Source organism: Quercus lobata, chromosome 8, assembly GCF_001633185.2.
Source record: "Quercus lobata isolate SW786 chromosome 8, ValleyOak3.0 Primary Assembly, whole genome shotgun sequence".
NCBI lineage: Eukaryota > Viridiplantae > Streptophyta > Magnoliopsida > Fagales > Fagaceae > Quercus > Quercus lobata.
In genome coordinates, this window is record NC_044911.1 from 32,617,941 (window position 1) to 32,636,463 (window position 18,523).

Sequence of the window (18,523 nt, forward strand, 5' to 3'; positions counted from 1 at the left end):
TCACTATATAGTTATATAGTGACGAATTTTATGGGGACGGGTGGAAGTAGGTCCGGCTGGACGCGCAATGGACACGCCACGTGTGCAGAGATATGTCCATCTCGCCTACTGGACTAGTCGGGTGAAGAGAAGTGTCGGTACGCGCAGTTTTTAATTGCCCAAAATATCACTACACATGGCTGCCCATAACCCACTCGACTGAAAACTGATGACTCCCCACAACTTTCGTCACACTCGCTCTAAAATTTTAGAAAAACCCTTTCACCATACTAAATTACACCATTTTTACAACAATTTGCTGGCAACTTATAAGTGGTAATTTATCACTTTTTCTACCCATGGTAAGTTGGGATGAAAATTGTAAAAATTTTCGTAGTCTTGGCATTGTTCAAAATTTTAACCAATTTGTTTATGTTTTAAAATAATCTCTAATATATTATGTGAAAGAATATAAAGACTGAAAAGGGATTTTTTTTTTTTTGGGGGGGGGGGGGGGGGGGGAATATCAGATTGAAGTAAGTTAAAATATAATCACAACATACGTGTTTAAATATTGTGAAAAGGCAATTTGTGTTGAAAAGTATGATTTACTTTCTACAAATTGAAGACAAAAATCAAGGAATTGATTGCTTAGAATAAAGCAAAGGATGGAGCAATCAATTATATTGATATAATATTAAAATCAAAATATGCATATAATAAATTGGTAGTAGATATATTTTTAAATTCTATAAATTTTATTATGAATATGGGATTTCTTGTAATGTGTTATCAATCAAGCAAATTCAAGATATAGTCATTTGGCCTTTGATGGTATGGATATAGGTCTTAGTGACTGAACCATTTAATCTCTTCCGTTCTTTCTTTCTCATATTTTATTTATATTCCATACTATTTCAAATTTTGAAAATTATGTAATATCTCAAACTTCTTTTCAGCTCAAACCTTTTACATCCATTAATATTCTTGTCAACTCTAGCATGCAGAGTGTTGGATAAGTATCATTCTGATTCATCTACACTACATTTTTTTTTTCAGAAAATTTGCCCCCGTTTCATAGGCTCCCTTGATCTCCTTTCAAAACTTGCAATAATATGTTGGAGAGAAGCAGAGCAAAGAGCATATCAATGCTTCAATCAAAAAGTTTTTCCTTTCAGTAATTCATTCCCATCGCATAATATGTAGAAAATCTCAAAATGGCCATCAATAATTAGTGTTATAAAATCAAAATAATCATCTTCATTTGTTTTGAAATACTGATAATTCTTATGGTAGTTAATAAATCTAAAATTTCAAAAAAGAAGTATTATGTCATTTAAAATGAGGTATCATCCCATACATGGTGGAATAAAATTTTAAATAATATTACACCATTTACACATTTGGATACATGAAAATTAAATAAAAAATATGAAATGATTTCTCACAACTTAAAAGCTAATAAAGGGACCCATATCTATAAGATTTTTATGTTTACTTCAGTGATGAAAACTAATATTTGTAGTTATTCTATTATAAATTTTATTATTTAGGTCGTATAAACTAATGTGTCAACTCTTTAAATATAAAAAATAAAAAATAAACTGTATATTTATTATACTGTTTACAAGACACCAACTAACCAACCACATTCATTAGGGTCAATTTCAATAATAAAATTAGTTTTAGTATTATTCTTTTGAAATTTTTTATTTTATTCTCTTGTCTAAATTATAAATTGATAGACTTGGCAAACATGTTTGTTCGGGTTGGGTTAATTGGATTATGTGTTAGAAATGGGTCATCCTAAATGGGTTGTGAGTAGGTCTAGTTAATTGGTTTGTAGGTTGAATTGATTGGATTACGGGTTGACCAAAATGTTTTTCATATCACATATGCCAAAAAAAAAGTAGCAGTAGTACTAATAATAATAATAATTCTAAAATTTACCCAGTTCATAGTTCACCATCACCATAAAAGAACTAAAAAAAAAAAAAACACTAAATATTGTGTACCATCAACTTTTTTAGGTACAATATATCATTACCAAAAATACTAAATGTACATGTGAAACTATTAAAAGTAAGTATAAAATGCAAAATTGACTCTCTAACTTTCTTCAAATTTCATTTCAATCATCTAATTTTGTTTTCGTTCATTTTAGTCCTCTAAATTTCAGATTTATTCAATTAAGGCCTTTCCATTAACTTTTATTAAATTTTTTTGAAAAAAAAAATCTGGAAAATATTTTTCAATCATTAATTGAATTTTTTTAATTTAAAAGATTTGAAGAAAAATTTATAAAATTGAAAAATTAACCACAACATATAACAAAAGTTGATGGAAAAACCTTAATTAAATAAACTTGAAAGTTAGAGGACTGAAATGAACAAAAGCAAAGTTAGAGACTAAAATGAAATCTGAAGAAACTTAGAGGGTCAGTTTTGCATTTTACCCTAAAAATAAATATACCATATTGTCCAATTTGGATTTGATATGTGGGGTAGGGGGGAAGCACTTTAAAAAATTTTGGGTTGGGTTGTGTTGTGGGTTGACCTTACCTAACTCGGAGTTAAGTGGGTTGAGTATCAATTGACTCTTTTTTCTTTGGGTTTGGGTTGGGTTATCAAGTTTAGTTCCAATTTTTCAAGATCTACAAATTGCCACTTGAACTTTACCTAAAATTCAATTCAGTTTTGTAATTTTAATTTATTCATTCTAGTTGTAAGGGAGTGTTCCTCCAGTTGTATTCCACGAGTGAATAATGGACCCATTCAAAGAATAAGGTGATATGAGGAACTAGCCCCATCCCTTGTCCTCTGGAAGGAGGGTCTAAGCTTGGTAAAGGGAACAAGGGCCCACCCTAGGAAGTAGCCCCTTGTCCTCTAATGGGAGCCGATGAAATCTATAGCTCCTTGGACAGTTTTGACCAAGGTTGTCTAGCTGATGAAAGAGCTGAGGAAAAGCCTAAACCTAGAAATGCATATAAGGAACCAAGGGGATGCCTCACAACCAAGCAATAGCCACCTCCGTATTAATTAGGTGTTCCCACCTAACACAAGCCGCATTTATTATTAAATGACCAGCATGAACAGTGCTTTACATCTCAAAAGTCTACTTTCATCATCAAAAGGAGGAAAGAGACACCTGATGGACAACTATCTTCTAACCCCATCATGACAGCCCATTACTGAAAGGAAGACCTTTAGGTATAAATAGGGCCTTCACACATACTTAGAGAGGAGACACCAAATTAGAGAGAGAAAGAGACTTGAGAGAGTTTATAAATGCCTTTGGATGAATGTATCTTGACAAGCCTAGTTCATCGATGATATAACTTTCATAACCCACTTCTATTGTTCAGAACTCCCACTGTGAATTATCTTTCTACACTTTAAAATTTAATTGTGACAATTATTACCTTGAAACTGTTCCACCAACTATGAAAGTTTTTTACCCCCACACTAGTCTTATAAATTTCATTCATTTTTAATGTAGTTTTCCATCAACTTTTGTTAGAGGGGTTGTCGTTAAGTGTTCAAAAAGGCTAAAACGACATAGTTTTGGTATTTTTTTAAATTTCCCAAATGAAGTTGTTTTTATGACACTTGAATGACATAATGTGACTAAGTTAGAAGGAATGCCTACATTAAATAAAAGTAAAAGTTATGTAACTATAATAAATGTATGAGCAATTACGTAAGTGAATTGAATTTGAATAAATTTAATGGTGCAATTTAAAATTTCTCTTGGTATTACTAAAAGGGGAAAAAGGAGAAAAAGAAATTAGCTTTGCCTTGAATGAAATTATTTGTAGGATAAATACTCTTAAGCAAAACTTAGATACAGTACCTTAACTATTGTTCGTTAGGTACCCCTTTTAAAATTTAGCCACCTATTTAGTGTGCGTTTGGATAGTGCTGAAAAGCACTATCCTGCGTCTACGTTTTTTTTTTTTTTTTTTTGAGAAGCACGTTTCAGTAAAGCCAATGGTTTTCCAGTGGATCCCATGCACTGTTCATGAGACCCACAAACCTTTTTTTTTCATCAAAACTTTCATTAAAAATGGTTCACACGGCACTATTCGTACATTTAAAAATTATTTTGCTACAGTGTTTTCAGTTTTCACCAAAATAAGCTGTATCCAAACACATTCTTAATCACTTAACAGAGCAAATGTCCGTTGTTGATACCCATTTTAACGACACATTTCGTACAAGCCCGATTCAACCAAACTCAACTTCCTTATGGACTCAATACATGTATTATATTTTATTTATTCTTTTAAGCATGGCCCAAGCCCATGCGACATATGGGGGAAATTGAGGAAGTGTGGTTTGGAGGGTATGAGTCGGTTCCTTTCAAACCTTTTGCATAAGCCCAACCTATGCGTGCTACCAAGTGGACAAGGGACGCTGGTAGTACCTCAGGCTCATGGACGAGGTCTTGTATCCAAAATTTCCACCCCAAAACAACTTTTATGCTCTGGGTGACTGTGGCCTAAAGTTTCTACCCAAACCCTTTTTTTTCCCCTTTAAACATGGTTGGCTCCCATTGGCCAACTCCATCTGCTAGCCCTCACTTAGGTGAGCCTCCCAATGGTCTGAAATTTCTGACCAAAGGAAACCAATTAAAGAAAACCCACTTTATTTCCAAAATCATGCTAAAAACATACCAAACTTTTCCCTAAACAAAAGCAACCCAAGCCAAAACATCAAAATAGTATCATACGGATAAAAGCCTCTTCCACTACTCAAAAATCAGTCAAAAGTAACACCCCAAACTCTATCTAAAACTCTCTCTTCAGCTCATAAAGAGGGGCAGCCACGTTTTACTCACAGACCTAAAACTTCAGAGTAAAACTCCATTCATCCAGTCAACAATCTCACAATTTTGAACCTTAGGAGTGGAAATATGAATACAGGGGAACCTTCCATCTCTTCCTCACAACCTCTCTCATTTTCCTCTTCTGGGTGATTGCGGGTCGAAGTTTCAGACCTGTTATGTTTTTATACTTTTTCTACACTTTTGTTATTAGCATTGTTATTCTCTCTTGTCAAAGCACCATTAGCCTTTGTTTTCTATACATTGTGAATTTTGGGCTTGATTCTCCACCAATAAACACTTTTAAAGAACCCAAGGGGAGATTTGGGCCGTTTTCGCATTTTTGGCCCTTGTTGCAAAAAACGTCCTCGACATCCGTCTTTTTTACTGTTTTCTTTTTCTCCTTCATTTTCTTTAGAGATGCATTAAAACTTAAAAACCCTTGGAAGTCCAAAACTCCAATGTCCCTCATCTCACACTCTCAAACTTCTAGATTTTGAAGAAATCAAGATTTCAAAAGGAGGAAACGGCTGACTCGTTTGTTTCACGTTGTCAATTGAAAGATTTGTTGGATGTTGGTCTCCATTTCTTTATTTGTCCCTCTATTTTCTGATTCTCTCTTGATAATTCTTTTTTCTGATCTAACCCTCAAACAGTCAAAAGGTCAACGGGCTAGCTTTTGATCTCAAAGATTTGAACTTTGGTTTGCAATTTGAACGTTATGTTGGGCTTGGTAGGTGTCTGACTTTGGTGGCTGATAAAGATACCGATCTTTATTTCATATTGGAGTTATGGATTCTAAATAATTACTGCATGGGTTAAGGATAATTTTTCCAAGAAAAAAGGAGAGAAAGAAGGAGAATTTAAGTCTGGGCATGAACTTTGATTTTCACACATCTGAAGGAGACAAAGAAAAAAAAGGGAAAGAGGATGTTGTTAATGCATTTTTGCTCTGTTAAGTGAATAAACAGGTAGCTAAATTTTAAATGAGGTACCTGATGAATAGTAATTAAGGTATTGTATTTAAGGTTTGCTCAATACTCTTATACATCTGTTAACTGAAATCAATTTCAGTGTTTTAAAAAAAATTTACACACAAGTTTGTTTGAAACAAGCATTACCCTTATTTGTATACATAAATTAAAAAATGGTACTTCTTTTGTCCTAATTTGTTTGTTCTGTTTCAAAAATTCAACTTTTTAGGAGAACATCATTTAGGTGGTGTTTGGTTTGATGTGAAGTATCCTTAATGTGATACACATTACGATGATGTGACATTAAAATTTTTGGTTTATTTTATTTTTTCTAACATTACCATAATTTAAAATTACAAAATATATCACATCATCTTAATCTCATTACCATAATTTAATGTTATACTTCGTATTATTATTGTATTGAGATTACATTAATGTAAAATTACAATAATATAATATTACAGAGTAATGTAAGATCACGGTAAACCAAATACCCTCAGATGGGGATGTTATGGCATCAATGTCTCAGCAAGTTCAACTCCCCACAACAGTAATGCAGGTTGAAGCAATGGCAGCAAGGAAAGCGGCAGAGTTCGCCCTTGAAGTTGGATATAATAAAGTTGTCTTGGAAGGTGACTCGGAGATTGTTTACAATGATCTCAAGGATAATGGTCCCTCACTAGCCTTACATGGTCGCTTGATACAGGATGTTAAAGCATTGATTCCTTTGTTTTCTAGCATCTGTTTTAGTCATGTAGGTCGGTTAGGAAATAAAGTCGCCCACTCACTAGCTAGAAGGGCAATCCTTTCACGAAATTTAAATGTCTGGATGGAAGATGTACCACCAGACATCCTTGATGTAGTTTAAGTTGATTTCAGCCCTCCTTGATTTTTAATACAAGTGCACATTTCATTCTTAAAAAAAAGGGTAAATCTATTTTATAAAAATGTATAAGTTTTCAAAATTATTCATAAATAAAATTTTCAAAAATAGTTTTGGAAATAAAATAAAGGTATAAAAGGAAGATTAGAAAATTAATGGTTTTTAATTTTAAAAATATGATAATATTTTGAAATATCTTAAACTGGAATAGAGAATAAATAATTTGGAAGGAGGGAAATATTATTTATTTGCATTGAATCCAAAACAAAGAAAAAGTCCAACATGCTTTCTTCAAGTCATATTTCCCTGAGGAAAATGCTAAACTCATAAAATATTTTACGATTTTTTTTTTTTTATATATATAAATGGCTGATATGATGAATATTTAAGTAAGTGATATTAATATTAAGTTCGGAAGAAGATCCGCAAGAATTTTGCACGCTAAGAATTCGTAAAAATATTATAAAATAATAATTTGTGTAGTCACCAAAACCATCAATCTTTCTGGAAAATTGACATGCTGGATCTCGGGAGCCCTGCCGAACCTTCTGCTCACATGACGTGCTTCTCTTCTATTCGCCACCTTTCAAAACAAACATAAAAAATAAAAAATAAAAATGAAGAAAGAGAAAGAAGAAGGAAAAACAAAAATTTGAAACGCACATTTGATGGTGCCGACTTCGTACTAAAACCTCTCTCACTCTCTCTCTCCCTTTCGAATTTATACTTTTCTTCCTCCTTCTTCTTCTTTCTTCTTTATTAGTACTAGTATTCTATTTCTTCTGTGTCATTGCGCACCGTTTTGATCCATACTTTGCTCTCACTCTCTGATCCTCTGCTTCTTTAATTCTTATATCAGGTACTAGTACTACTTAACTCTTCCAAATTCTTTATTTTTCAATAAGATCTATTTTTCGTTCATTCACTCACACGAATATATTTGTATAACTGTATAACTAAAACTTGAATTTCGAATTTCAATTCACTCTCGCATTTTAGTGAAACTAAAACTTTCTAATGTTATTTTTGCTGAATTTAAGTTATCAAACTAGTAGTCAATAACATTTTCCTTGGAACCAAACAGAGAGCTATGACTATGAGGCGAGGTAGTGTTGACATTTTTTTGAGTTATTTTCTGTGTTAATTTGAAACCGAATTTTCAGTGATCAGGTCAGCTTGCTAAGTGTTGAAGAAATGATTTGGGGGATTATTCGCCGCAAAGTCATTTCGGTATGGATCAAAAATCTTGCTCTAGTTACTGTTTTTTATATTGGTATTGATAAATTAGTTAGTGGCTACATCATGCATGCAATTGTAGTTCTAGTTTCTGATTTAATATTTAAATTTAATTGGTTTTAATTAGTGGTTTTGTGTGTGTGTTTTTAATCGATAGCCGAAGGTTTTGGGAGAGTCAGTACAGAGAATTAGGCCTGCAGTGTCGGTGTCGGGGCCACAATGTTACAGGACTATGCGGAAAGAGGTACTTATGATGATTGTTGTTGGTTGCTATTGTGTATTTTTGGTTGGATTTCTCATATAAATAATTGGAAGAATCGTTGTAATTTTGATAGTGATGAAACGGGTTCTCTTTATTTCCTTCATGGCATCATTACATTGTCGAGTTTAAGAAATGAGGATATTGCCTAGCAAGAGAGAAAAAGTAATTTGGGATAGTAAAAAAATATTTTAACCATAAAAATTTCCTGATTAGTGGAGTATGGATTGAATATGACAAACAGTGTCCAAATTTGGTCTATGGAAGCCATTGCTTTGGCATGTAAATCAATGGTTGTAATAGCTGAATTCGTAAACCTTTTTTTTTTTTTTTTTTTTTGTTTTGTTTTAGTGTTGTATATGACTGATATGCTAAGCTCTGAGGGTACTGTACTTGTGCCCCAATGGTGTACTTTTAAATTTTTAATGGAATTCAAAATTCATTCTTCCCAGTACAAGCACAAACTTCTATCTTTAGGTTTTTACAATCATGTTGCTGTGGAAACAATTGACACCAAAGGGGCTATACTTATGTTTGAAAATTGGTCTTGATGTGGAGATCACTCTATCAAATCAATTGCTTAATTTTCTCTGGCCCCACTTATGAAATTTAGATGGTCTCGCTCATATATTGGTCCTATATAAAAGCAAAAAAGGAGAGTTTTTAGGCATCTTTAGACTTGGTGGGTAGCTTCTTCAATGTTGGGTGGTTATGTATGGGGGGATTCCATCTAAATCATCCATCAAGTAGGTAATAAAGAAGGAAGGCCAGTTGCTACCTCATCTAATGGGGGTTTGGGAAGGGTGATTACCAATTAACTCAAACGGTAAAGATCTTGGCTCTGTAGGCAACCACTATACTCGGACAAACAATAGGGTGGGTCTATCAAACATCAAGGAGAGACTTACAGTGCATTTGCGAATTAGAGATGGCAACTAATCTTTCCTCTTGCCCTCATAAAGCACCTTCCTTTCATCCTCTAGTCAAGGCCAATTGTCACTAGACAAGAACTTCAAAATTTCCCTTGTCCTTTCAAAATTTTGGAAGTATGGACTAGAGCCGGCCATTGTACTTGTTGTTGAGCAAGCTTGGAGACTCAACTCACTAGGGTCCCCGGTTTTCAGACTCAATAAGAAAATCCAAGAGACCAAATTTGCACTAAAGAGATGGAGCTAAGAATCCTTAGGCCAAGTCCAAACCCACATTCAGCAAACCAAAGTAGACCTAAAGGTAATCCAATCTCTTAACCCTAGACCTCTAATCTACAAAAGAGGCCTACACGCAAGAAACTCAAGATGAACTGCTAAAAAGAGAGGAAATCCGATGAAGCCAAAATTCTCGAATGCAGTGGCTTATGAGTTCTAACCTTAACACTAAGTTCTTTCTCATGTCTACTGTTATTCATAGCAAGAAAAACTCCATAGACTTCCTCAAAAATGAGAAATGGTGTATGGCTCTCAGGTGACAAAATATTGGGCATTGCTTTGTCAATTATTTTCAATCACTATTTATCTCATCAACCCCTAATACTCTAGCTAACCTTGAAACCCTTCTCCCACCTTGCATCTTTGTTGAGGAAAACAAGTCCCTAACAGCCATCTGCACCCCAGATAAAATAGGAAATTCCTTCTTTAGCATGGCCTCCAACAAAGCCCCTGGACCATGGTTTCTCTCCCACTTTTCTATAAGCATTATTGGCACATCATTGGGGGTAATGTAATTGTTGCCATCCAAGATTTCTTTTTAAAGGAGTATATGTTGGTAATTCAATCACACTTCATCACCCTTATCCCCAATTGCAGCCAATGTCTTTTAATTAAGACCAATTGGACTTTGCAATGTCATTTGTAAAGCTATATCTAGAGTACTTGCAAACCGATTACAGTTCCTACAACCTAAACTCATATCTCAATGGCAAGCAACCTTTGTGCTTGGGATGAAAAGCCAAGACAATAGTATCTTAGATATATATATATATAATGGATCCAATGGGTGCTGCAATCTATCTCCACTCACTCATATTCAATACTAATCAATGGTGGCCCTTTTGGTTTCTTCAAACCCACTCGAGGGATTGGACAAGGGGATCCTTTATCCTTTTTCCTCTTCATTCTTGCTGGTGACTCAACTTCAAGAATTCTTCAACATAGTGATCAAATTGGACTAATCAAAGGGTCAAAATCAATTGTGGCTCCCCATCCTTAATACACCCATAATTTTCAGATAATATATTCATTTTCTCACAAACCAAAGCACAAAATCTACAAAGTATCCAAGAATGCATCTCCAAATGTTGCTCTTGGTCCATACAAAAAATGAACCAAGCAAAGTCTATTGTTTTCTTCAGTAAAAAACTCTCCAACCAAGAGGGAACCACTTTGGCCAACACCTTAAACTTGAAGCAACCAGGGCAAAAAGCAAACTACCTTGGACTCCCTCTCAAAAGTGGCATCTCAGAATCCATAGCTTTTGAGGATGTGATCATCAAAGCTGAATCAAAATTGCAACAATGGAAAAGTAAGACCCTATCCAATGCGGGGAAAACAACATTTATTAGGTATGTGGCCTCAGCTATTCCATCATATATTATGTCCTTTGTTCTACCAAAGAAAACTTCTTCAAAATTGGATGCCATGCTTAGGGACTTTTGGTGGGGATCCTCCTCTTCCTCCACCAAACTGTGCTATCTCAGAGCTTGGGATGGTATTTGTTTACCCAAATCAGTTAGAGGCATTGGCCTCCGCAGAATACATGACTAACTGTGCATTAATAACCAAACTGCTTTGGAGGTCTTCGCCAATCCTCAAACCCTGTGGGTCTAGATTTTCAAATCCAAATATCTTCGTGGTGCCTCGTCCCTAATAGCAAACAATCCTAAACAAGAATCTTGGTCATGCCAAGGAATTTTCCAATGTAGAGATCTCCTCTCAAAGGGAATCTGTTACAAGGTTGGTAGTGGCTGTAGCATATCACAATGGGATGACCCATGGATTCCCAAACTCCTAAACTTCAGGCCAATTGAAACTTCTCCACAATAGCTGAGTTGCATATAGTGGCTGATTTAATTATTCGAGAATCAAGACAGTGGGATCAAAGTAGGCTCTATCTCTGTTTCCTCAACATCTGCATTCCATCCTCCCCCACACATGTTACCCCCCTCTGGCCCCAAGCTTTGATGGAAAATTCTCTGTGCAGGCTGCCTATCACCTTGACCAGTTCCATCGATTTCTTAGTCATGAGGTCCTTACCAAGCAAGATTGGACCTTGCTTTGAAAACTAAAAATTCATGAGTGGCTTAAACTCCTGTGGAAGCTAGCCTGGGATACCCTTTCAACCTGAGCTGTCTTAAAATTTAGAATCCCAGCTATAGAAGAACACTATTCCACATGCCAATACCCAACTGAATCAACCATACACCTCTTCCTCAAATGCCCCATTCTTCACAGGTGTGGAGTGTGGTCAAGTTCATAATGGTCCCTGCTGCTTTGCTCAAATGGATTTCCCAACAATGGCTCATCAGATCAGATTCATCATATATTCAGAAAAAAAAAACCTCTAGCTCACCAGAGAACAATTAAAAGCTTTTATACTATTCTCTCCAATTCTCTGTGATCACTTATTGGCAGAAAGGAACAAATTGGTTTTTTAAAATGCTCAAATAGATTATAGCTTTGTTCAGGGAGATTAATGCTGCTTTCTTATCTCACTTGGCAGCTTGGAATACATTAAAATACCCTGCCCCTTCCATGCAAATGGAGCCAGACCCTCCCTCTGATAGGAATAAATTGAATTTTGATGCAGCTTTCAAAAATCAAGGTACAATGGCAGTAGTAGTAAGCTGTAACAACCAAGCTCAAATCCTCAAAGCTTGGACCAAGTTATTCCCTAAAGGAGATGCTTTGTGGGGAGAAGTCATGGCTGCCCTGTTTGCAATCTCATGTGCTTCAGAAGCTGGTTATTCCCTAATCATCATCAAAGGTGATGCAGCCAATGTGTTAATGCCCCTCAAGGAACTTGCTTCTACCCCTTGCTGGCTGATTGCTTCCAGAATTGAAGACATTCATTTTTGGCCTCCCATAATAGAAGTCATTCTTTTTTGGGTTAAGAACTTTCCTTTTCTTTTTCAATTGTAAAACAAGATGCTAATTTTACCCCCCCATAACTTAACTTCCTGGGTTTTGAGTGTTCTTAAGAGGGGCCTTTTCCCATCTCCAATCTCCCTCCCTCTGTTTTGTTTTCTGAAGCTGAAGATGCTAAAGGCCCTTTCATTCCTTTTGTATCTCATGTCTCAGTGTAATAAAGTTCTCTTTACTTATCACCAAAAAAAAGAAAGAGCATCATTGAAAAGTAGGAAGAGAGAGAGAGAGAGAGAGTGAGCAATTTATAGGCTTAAAAGTTTTACAAGGCATGTTGATGCTGTGCTAATCAGAGTTTTTAATATATTTATATATATATATATATATATAATCCTCTCCTCGTATTCTGGTGTTGGAAATTAAGAAAAGTTACTCTCCTTGTATATCAGCTCCTTGGCACACCACTGTTGAAAGCTACCAATATTATGGCTTTTTATCCATGCAGGCTTTGCTCATTGGGCAAGGATTTGAGTGTGTCCAGAGATCTGGCTACCACATTTTGTTAGGTAATCTTGTGGAAATTTTTTTTATTGAACATGCTTCTTGTTAGGAACTTATGTTACATGTGTGGTTCTGTTTTCCTTCACAGTGATTGATTTCTTTAAATTCCTTTGTTTTAGGAGGTCATTCCCATTCAACGCGGAGGTTAGTGAGCTCAAGCTTTTATGTTTTATTCAGCCCTTCCTCACCCCAAACCTACCAAGAAAATCTGTTTCCAACTGTAGTTTCTATTTAACTTTTTCAAATCTTCTCTTGGGGGGTGGGTATTGGCTGGGTGCAAAGAACTTCATTTAGCTGCCTACTTTGAGGGTGTCTTAAATAATAAGACATATATTACATTTCAGACAAATCTGACTTAAATGTTTCTGAACTGATTTGGATAATTTTATTTGAAAAAATCCTTTTGGAATTTCTCACTAAATTAATCATGTCATAGAACTTGAGAAAACAGCAGGTCCAAGACATCTAATACTTAGGATACTTCTTGATATTTGCAAACTTTTTTCTTTAGAATTGAAATCGTTCTGTTACTACCTCTGACATCCTCAATCTGAGAAGAGAATCCGAGTCTTCCAAGAAATTAATGATTGAAAGGGGAAAAGAGAGGAGAGAGGGTGTTGGGGGTGGGGGGGGGGGGGTGGGTGTTAGTACTTATAAACTCTTCTCTTCCTTTGGTTTCTTCCTTATTTTCTTCCCCTTTTCCTTCTGCATGCAGTGAAGTTACTGTGCTATTTCAAACAGAGCACTTTGTTCGATTGAAGAATAGATCATTCTCTTCAGACAGTGGTAATTTATTGTTTATGTGCCTTGCAGATGTAGTTCAATATATGGACATGCTGATTTGTGTGTCTGCACACACGTGTTTATACATATTGGAATTTCCTTGCAGGAGACATAGTTGCAGCTGTCGTTCCTTTCATGGGCGAATCTATAACTGATGGCACTTTGGCAACATTCCTAAAGAGTATGTTATACTCACAGCTGCATTGTGAATTGTATGCTTTCAATACTTAATATTTGTGTTGTCTAATTATTCGTGAGCATACATATATATGAATTTAATGCCTTCTGAAATTAATGTGTACATTACCCTATGAACAGAGCCTGGTGACAGAGTTGCAGTCGATGAGCCTATTGCTCAAATTGAAACTGATAAGGTAACTTCTGTCCTGCCCCCCCAATTTATAGATCTCGTGATTCTGAAGTATAAAGAAGAGTCATTGCTGATTTTTTTTCTTTTCCCATAAATAGGTGACAATTGATGTAGTTAGTCCTGAAGCTGGCACCATTCAAGAGGTAATATTTCTGTAATGTGGCAATATGAATTAGTTGAATGTTCATTGCAATATCTCTTTGAAAATGGATTTGAGTAATGTTGTTGTGCTGATCCTTTTCTCTTTCCTGTATTGTACATGTAATTGATAGTAGTTTGTGGCCAAGGAAGGTGACACTGTGGAACCAGGTACCAAGATTGCTTTCATCTCAAAATCAGATGAAGGTGTAACACAAGCACCATCAGAAAATGCTGCTGCTCAGCCACCACCTCCTGAACAGAAGGAAAGTGTTGAGAAACAAATCCCCAAAGCAGAAACTGCCCCTGTCAAGGAGAAGATTAAAGAACCATCTCCATCACAACCCAAGGCAAAAGGAACTTCTCCTCCTCCTAAAGCCACAGCTTCAGAACCCCAGCTTCCTCCTAAGGATAGGATAAGACGAGTACGTTTTAGGATTTCTTCTTATATCTTTCTAAGTTTATTATGGTAAGCAAGTACTGAAAATATTGTCTTATCTATCCTGTCTAGGTTCCCATGACAAGACTCAGGAAACGGGTTGCAACACGATTGAAAGATTCTCAGAATACATTTGCTTTGCTGAGCACATTTAATGAGGTTGATATGTAAGTTTGAATCATCTTACTTTCCACCTCGAACAAGGACTAATGATGACTGTTTTCATAAAGTTGTTCTTGCTTTTAAAACTTTGTGTAATCTCATTATCAGGCTTTATGTTGTATAATATGGTAATTATGAGCACTCTGAATTCAAAAACTGTCCTATGATTACTGAATGTAATGCATGCCTCCGGGAAAAGGAAAAGGGGATAAACTAATAAATATCATGAGTAGCTCTTTCAAATTGCCTTTTCACAATGTCATTGTTTCCTTTTTGTTTGTCAAACGTCCGTTAAACAGCTCTCTCTCTCTCTCTCTCTCTCTCTCTCTCCTGGTTGATTTTCTGTATAATGCAGGACTAACTTGATGAAGCTCCGTTCAGATTATAAAGATGCCTTTGTTGAAAAGCATGGGGTCAAATTAGGACTTATGTCGGGCTTCGTGAAAGTATGTATAAGTAGTATGTCACTCGTGTAAAGTACCTTTGCATGTTAGATGATTTTGGACAATGTATGCTATTTGTTCGTGTTCATAATATCATTTTAATTTGTTTCAGGCTGCTGTTAGTGCACTTCAGAGTCAGCCAGTTGTCAATGCTGTAATTGATGGTGAAGATATCATATATCGAGATTACATTGATATCAGCATTGCTGTAGGCACTCCTAAGGTATGCCCAATTTCATGGTTTATCCATGTATTGTCAAGCTTTTAACTGATGTGAACTCATTTCTTTCAAAAAATGGGTTTTATTTAATTTGTCAAATCCTGAGGATGATAGGTGGTTTTTAAAAAAAATAATTTAATTCTGAATAAATAGAAGTTCTCAGTGTAGAAGATACTTAAGGAAGAGATGGATATAAGTAAATTGGTACTCATTATTAAAATAATAATAATAAAAAGGATACAAGTGATTGTTTCCTTTTTGTTTGTCAAATGACCTTTTTTTTGTTTTTGTTTTTATAAGGCTTTTAATGTTTTTCCTCCCTAGTTAATTAAGGCACCTGATATTATCAAGCACCAACTGCTCTGGTTGTCTAGACTGCCAATAATATCTTTTTGTTTGTAATGTATTTCAAAAATTAGTCCTGGATTGTCAATGAGCTTTAGCTCAAATGGCACTCAATCATATGCAACACAATTATTTTTCATGGGGAACACGTGTATGGGAGGAAAATGACCAATTAAAAAAGGCGTAGGCTTTAGCACCTAGTGTTGCCCGGACTCAGCACCAAGTAGAGTGGAAAACAATTCCAATTACAATAATAATCAAGTTAACCCAATGGTGAATGCTGGAGATTTAGGGTTCTCAATTTTTATAAAATATGGATAGAAAATAAGCTCAATCAAATATGGATAAAATCAGTTGACAATAAATCCTAAAAAGTCTCAATCATTCACAGTTTTAATTGGGTCTAATGGGTAGCAAGCTTCCATTGTCTAGTCATAAAGTCATTGGTTAGGCTGTCCTCCTATGTTGGTGTTCACAAACATGTGATTAGGAGCCTATCTAGTCTAGTGTCCGCACCATAGTCATTTCATAATAATGGAATGGAGACTTTCTAGGGTGCTTGTGTAATTTACCAATCAAAAAGATAAAAGGGTAAATTACACCAACCTTCCTTGAAATTTCATAAAATGACACTCCCCACAAACGTTTCATGAAATAACATTCACCGTTGAGGTTTTATAAAACAGATAAAGTCCATCGCCTCCTCATTAGTACTTTCCTAACAGTATATTCCATTAGATGGGAGTGTCAATCTCAGAGGGGATGTGCTTATTTGTTGCATTTTTAAAGCATCAAGGGTAGGAGTGTAATTTACCGAAAGGTTTGGGGTTTGGGGGGGGGGGGGGTTTAATTTCGTGGAATCTCAAGGGAGGTTGGTGTAATTGGCCCAAAATAAAATTATGAGAGGTGATAGAAATGATTGGATAATAGCTATGATCAAATATGCTTCCATATGTTTAATTGAAAAGGCCTCATTCTTAGTTTGAAAAATTCAAGATGCTATTTTGAGGGCCAAACTTCAGTACAATTCTTTATGTGCTATACTTTAGTTCCCTAATTAAATTTAATTCTTCCAATGTGGCTGAAAATGCTCTATTTAATTCTTCCAATGGGTCCACAAAGTTGAATTTATTTATTTATTTATTTTTGGATGTAAATTGAATTTAATTGGGAAACTTAAGGTATAGTATTTAAATAACTGTATCTAAGTGAAGTTATAACTAATGTTGCGTGGATTATTTAAATTCTCCCCTGATATTGAAGTATGGTAACTGAACATTTTGGCAATTTTGCCATGCCCTAAGATTTGATTAGATGGTTTGGCATGTGTAAGCATGCCTGGAGATACTGGAATACAATTAATGGTATGGTATGGTGTGGATTCTAGAGTGTATTTTATTGTGTATTCTGGTGATCTGCTGGCATTCAAGTAATGAACAGTGTGGATTATTAAAGGTATTAATGTGTGTTCCCTTTTCTCTTGTTAGACATGCATTAAGAGCGCTTAGTGAAGTAGGCAGCTATTGCTTTTATGCTTTGTTCAGCTACCCTTTTCTCTTGTTAGGCATGCATTGAGAGCCCCTAGTGAAGTAGGCAGCTATTGCTATTATGCATTGTTCAACTTATTTGAGCTGTATAATTCAATTACGTGACATGAGCTTTTAGTCGGATGAAATTCAGTTTCACATTAAATAAATTATCCACGTTCAACTGACCATTATCAAATTCCTTATTCAAGGGCCTCATTGTCCCAGTTATACGCAATGCTGAGAATATGAACTTCGCTGAGATAGAGAAGCAGATCAATGCTCTAGCTAAGAAGGCAAATGATGGTTCCATATCAATTGATGAGATGGCTGGAGGTACATTCACAATATCAAATGGTGGAGTCTATGGAAGTCTTTTAAGTACACCAGTCATCAACCCACCACAGGTACTTCTCTATACAATTTTCTCTTTGTCGATTTTCTCTTGGTGGTTTTTTTCAATGTTATTATTCTCTATGCATGTCAGTAGTTGTATATCATAAATGATTGAAAACACCTTCGCAATTTTTTAAATCCTTTTATAGTTAATTATTGTTAGTGTCTTTTTGGTTTAATAATATATATATATATATATATATATATATTTTTAGCAAAATAATATTCTTGTTATGCATTGGTATTCTCCCCACCTATTGACTCTATTACTTATTTGGCAGTCGGCTATATTAGGCATGCACTCAATTGTGACCCGTCCAATGGTTGTTGGGGGCAATATTGTTCCAAGGCCTATGATGTATATTGCATTGACATACGATCATCGGCTGATTGATGGGAGGGAGGCTGTGTTTTTCTTGCGCCGTATCAAAGACGTTGTGGAGGACCCTCGGAGGCTTCTCCTTGATATATGAAGTCTCTGCTGAATACCTGATGTGCTGGCACACATGCAATTGGGCAGAGTTAAAAATTTTCTTAGTGGGAGAGAGAGGAGCAACAGATTGCTCAAAATGAAACCCAATAAAGACCAACAAAATATCGGTATGAAAGCAACGTCCAGTTAATCCTTTAGAGGTGGGAGTTATATTTACGGTTTACCCATAAAAAAATTTCACTTTCTATCAACGTTCAATTTGGTTCCCGTGAAGAAGATTAGAAATAAAGGTGAAGATTTCCTTTTTCCCCACAATTTCTATTTTAAGGTAATTTTATTAAGTACAAGAAGGTGCCAATTGTGCTGCCTATTGGAATTGTGAAGATCCTAGACTTGTAAAACTCCTTACAATTATTTTATCACATTGATCCTACAAACACTTTCTTAAAACGTTCAATGGGTGTGCAGTTGAA

The 18,523-nt window shown here is 35.4% G+C and overlaps 1 protein-coding gene across 3 annotated transcripts; it reads left to right on the forward strand.

Moving 5' to 3' along the window:
• The first annotated feature begins 7,306 nt into the window (after positions 1–7,306).
• On the forward strand, positions 7,307–18,523 carry LOC115954658 (dihydrolipoyllysine-residue succinyltransferase component of 2-oxoglutarate dehydrogenase complex 2, mitochondrial-like). Of its 3 annotated transcripts, none has more exons than XM_031072577.1 (15): positions 7,307–7,522; positions 7,827–7,893; positions 8,057–8,143; positions 12,740–12,800; positions 12,915–12,939; positions 13,511–13,581; positions 13,685–13,759; positions 13,897–13,952; positions 14,047–14,091; positions 14,224–14,511; positions 14,598–14,692; positions 15,043–15,133; positions 15,243–15,353; positions 17,434–17,628; positions 17,899–18,523. In XM_031072577.1, exons 2-15 carry the CDS (start codon positions 7,858–7,860, stop codon positions 18,088–18,090), a joined length of 1,428 nt encoding a protein of 475 aa, XP_030928437.1. In that variant the 5' UTR covers positions 7,307–7,522; positions 7,827–7,857; the 3' UTR covers positions 18,091–18,523. The 3 variants fall into 3 exon arrangements, with proteins under 3 accessions (XP_030928437.1, XP_030928438.1, XP_030928436.1); XM_031072578.1 differs by having other exon boundaries at positions 7,834–7,893; XM_031072576.1 differs by lacking the exon at positions 7,307–7,522 and adding an exon at positions 11,960–12,258 and having other exon boundaries at positions 7,834–7,893.